The 1596-nt window shown below is 64.2% G+C and overlaps 1 protein-coding gene across 1 annotated transcript in view; it reads right to left on the minus strand.

Annotated features, from left to right (window-relative positions):
• Positions 1-273: 273 nt before the first annotated feature.
• Positions 274-1596, minus strand: part of SNX11 (sorting nexin 11) — a 4623-nt gene continuing 3300 nt past the window's right edge. Inside the window, exon 6 of the mRNA XM_009330150.1 lies at positions 274-1393. Within this exon, the coding sequence (XP_009328425.1) occupies positions 1252-1393 (142 nt within the window). The 3' untranslated portion in view covers positions 274-1251. The remainder of the gene's footprint in view (positions 1394-1596) is intronic.

Raw genomic sequence — 1596 nt, forward strand, 5'->3', positions numbered from 1 at the left:
AAATGCGCTTCGGGGCCAAGGTGGGACCCCTCAGCCCTGCCTGTCCCTTGCCACCACCCCGGGGCTGTCCCCAGCGTCCCACGCTGGCCCCAGGGACCTCTCTGCTGCCCAGGGCAGGGTCGGCCCTGACGGTTTCAGCAGCTCCAGCCCCACGGTGAGAGGTGCAATAACCCCCTCTTTTCCCTAAAGCCATCTATCTGCAATTAGCTCGGCCTCAGCTTGGCTCCCTCCGCCCCCGCAGCAAGGACACACGTTGCCAGAAACCAGTAAGTCTCTTCTATTTCATTTTTATTTCAAGTCAGAGCACCTCGGCTCTGCCTTCACCAGTGCTGAGGGTGGGAGGAAAAGGTGCAGGAGAGCACGGGGAGCAGCGTCAGGAGTAGCCGGAGCCCAAGCGCTGCCGGACTCCGAGGCAGCTACATGCTCCTTTTTTCCAAGCAAACTAGATCCTGGCTGTGAGGCGCCCCCCCGTTCCGCCCTGTGCATGGCAATCCGTGTGCAAGGAAGGAGCCCATCTGGAAGGGGCAGCCCTTCAAAAGGGCAGGGGAGACAAACTGCCCCCCTCTACCTCCCCACCGACTCGTTCCCCAGCCCCACGCTCCCAGGGGGAAGCTCATCTCTGTTCGTCCCAGCTGCAGGCAACCTGCGGGGCGAGCTCTGCCAGGAGGCCCCAGGTGTGGGCTCCGGCTCCACGCAGCTGAGACCACCCTCCCCAGGAGCCGCACAGCGCAGCCACTACCAGGGAAATGCAGCCTCCCCTGCTTGCAGCACAGAGGGGAACGCTAAACCGAAGAGACCCTGCTGGGCAGCGGCCAGCCCCTGCTCCCAGCCTCCAGCTCCACCAAGGAAAGCCTTCCTCCGTCGTGCCGGACGTGAGGCAGCGTATCCCACCCTGCGCCGGGTCAGGGACGTGCCAAGAACACAGAGCCTCGCTGGCACTGCCACCTAACTGCTACTGCTCCAGTCAGAGAGCAAAGGCCATGGGAACAACAAACACAGGTTTCACTAACCACTAGATCTCTCCTCCAAAGAGAAGAGCGATACGAACACACTGCCTGGGACATCAAGGACAGTCAAGAGTCAGCAGGGAGAGAACACGTGAGCCCCGGACACCGCAGAGCCCAGGACAAGGCCATGTTCCCAGGGCAGCCCCAGTCCCGCCAGCCTGGACGTCCCTCCGGCTCAGCGGCGGTCCCTCTTCCAGCGAGGGCTGCAGGTCCCGGGGAAGGCAGGCGAGGTCGCTAGAGCAGTTTACTGCACCTCACGCCGCCCGCCCAAGGGCTCAGCTGGCTCATCCGGACCGTCCGAGTGGGTGTCGTCCATGCCGAAGTCGCTCCAGTGCGGGAAGGTCTCCAGGCAGCTCGGACCCTGCGGGCTTCCCAGGCCGGCACAGCTGGAAAGAGAGAACAGGTCAGAGCGGAGAAGGGATCCGGGGAAGATGCAGGGCCCCGGAGGTGCGCACGCGTCTCCCGAGTCAACTGCTGCCCCCGTGGCAGCAACCCCTTCTGCGCGGCGAAGGCTGCTTCCCCTCTGCACAGCCCCACCGCAGACCTCGGCCTCCAGCCAGCTCAGCCACAGAAGCAGCCGCTCCCCCTT

The sequence above is a fragment of the Pygoscelis adeliae genome, unplaced genomic scaffold, assembly GCF_000699105.1.
Source record: "Pygoscelis adeliae isolate BGI_AS28 unplaced genomic scaffold, ASM69910v1 Scaffold338, whole genome shotgun sequence".
Classification (NCBI taxonomy): Eukaryota; Metazoa; Chordata; class Aves; order Sphenisciformes; family Spheniscidae; genus Pygoscelis; species Pygoscelis adeliae.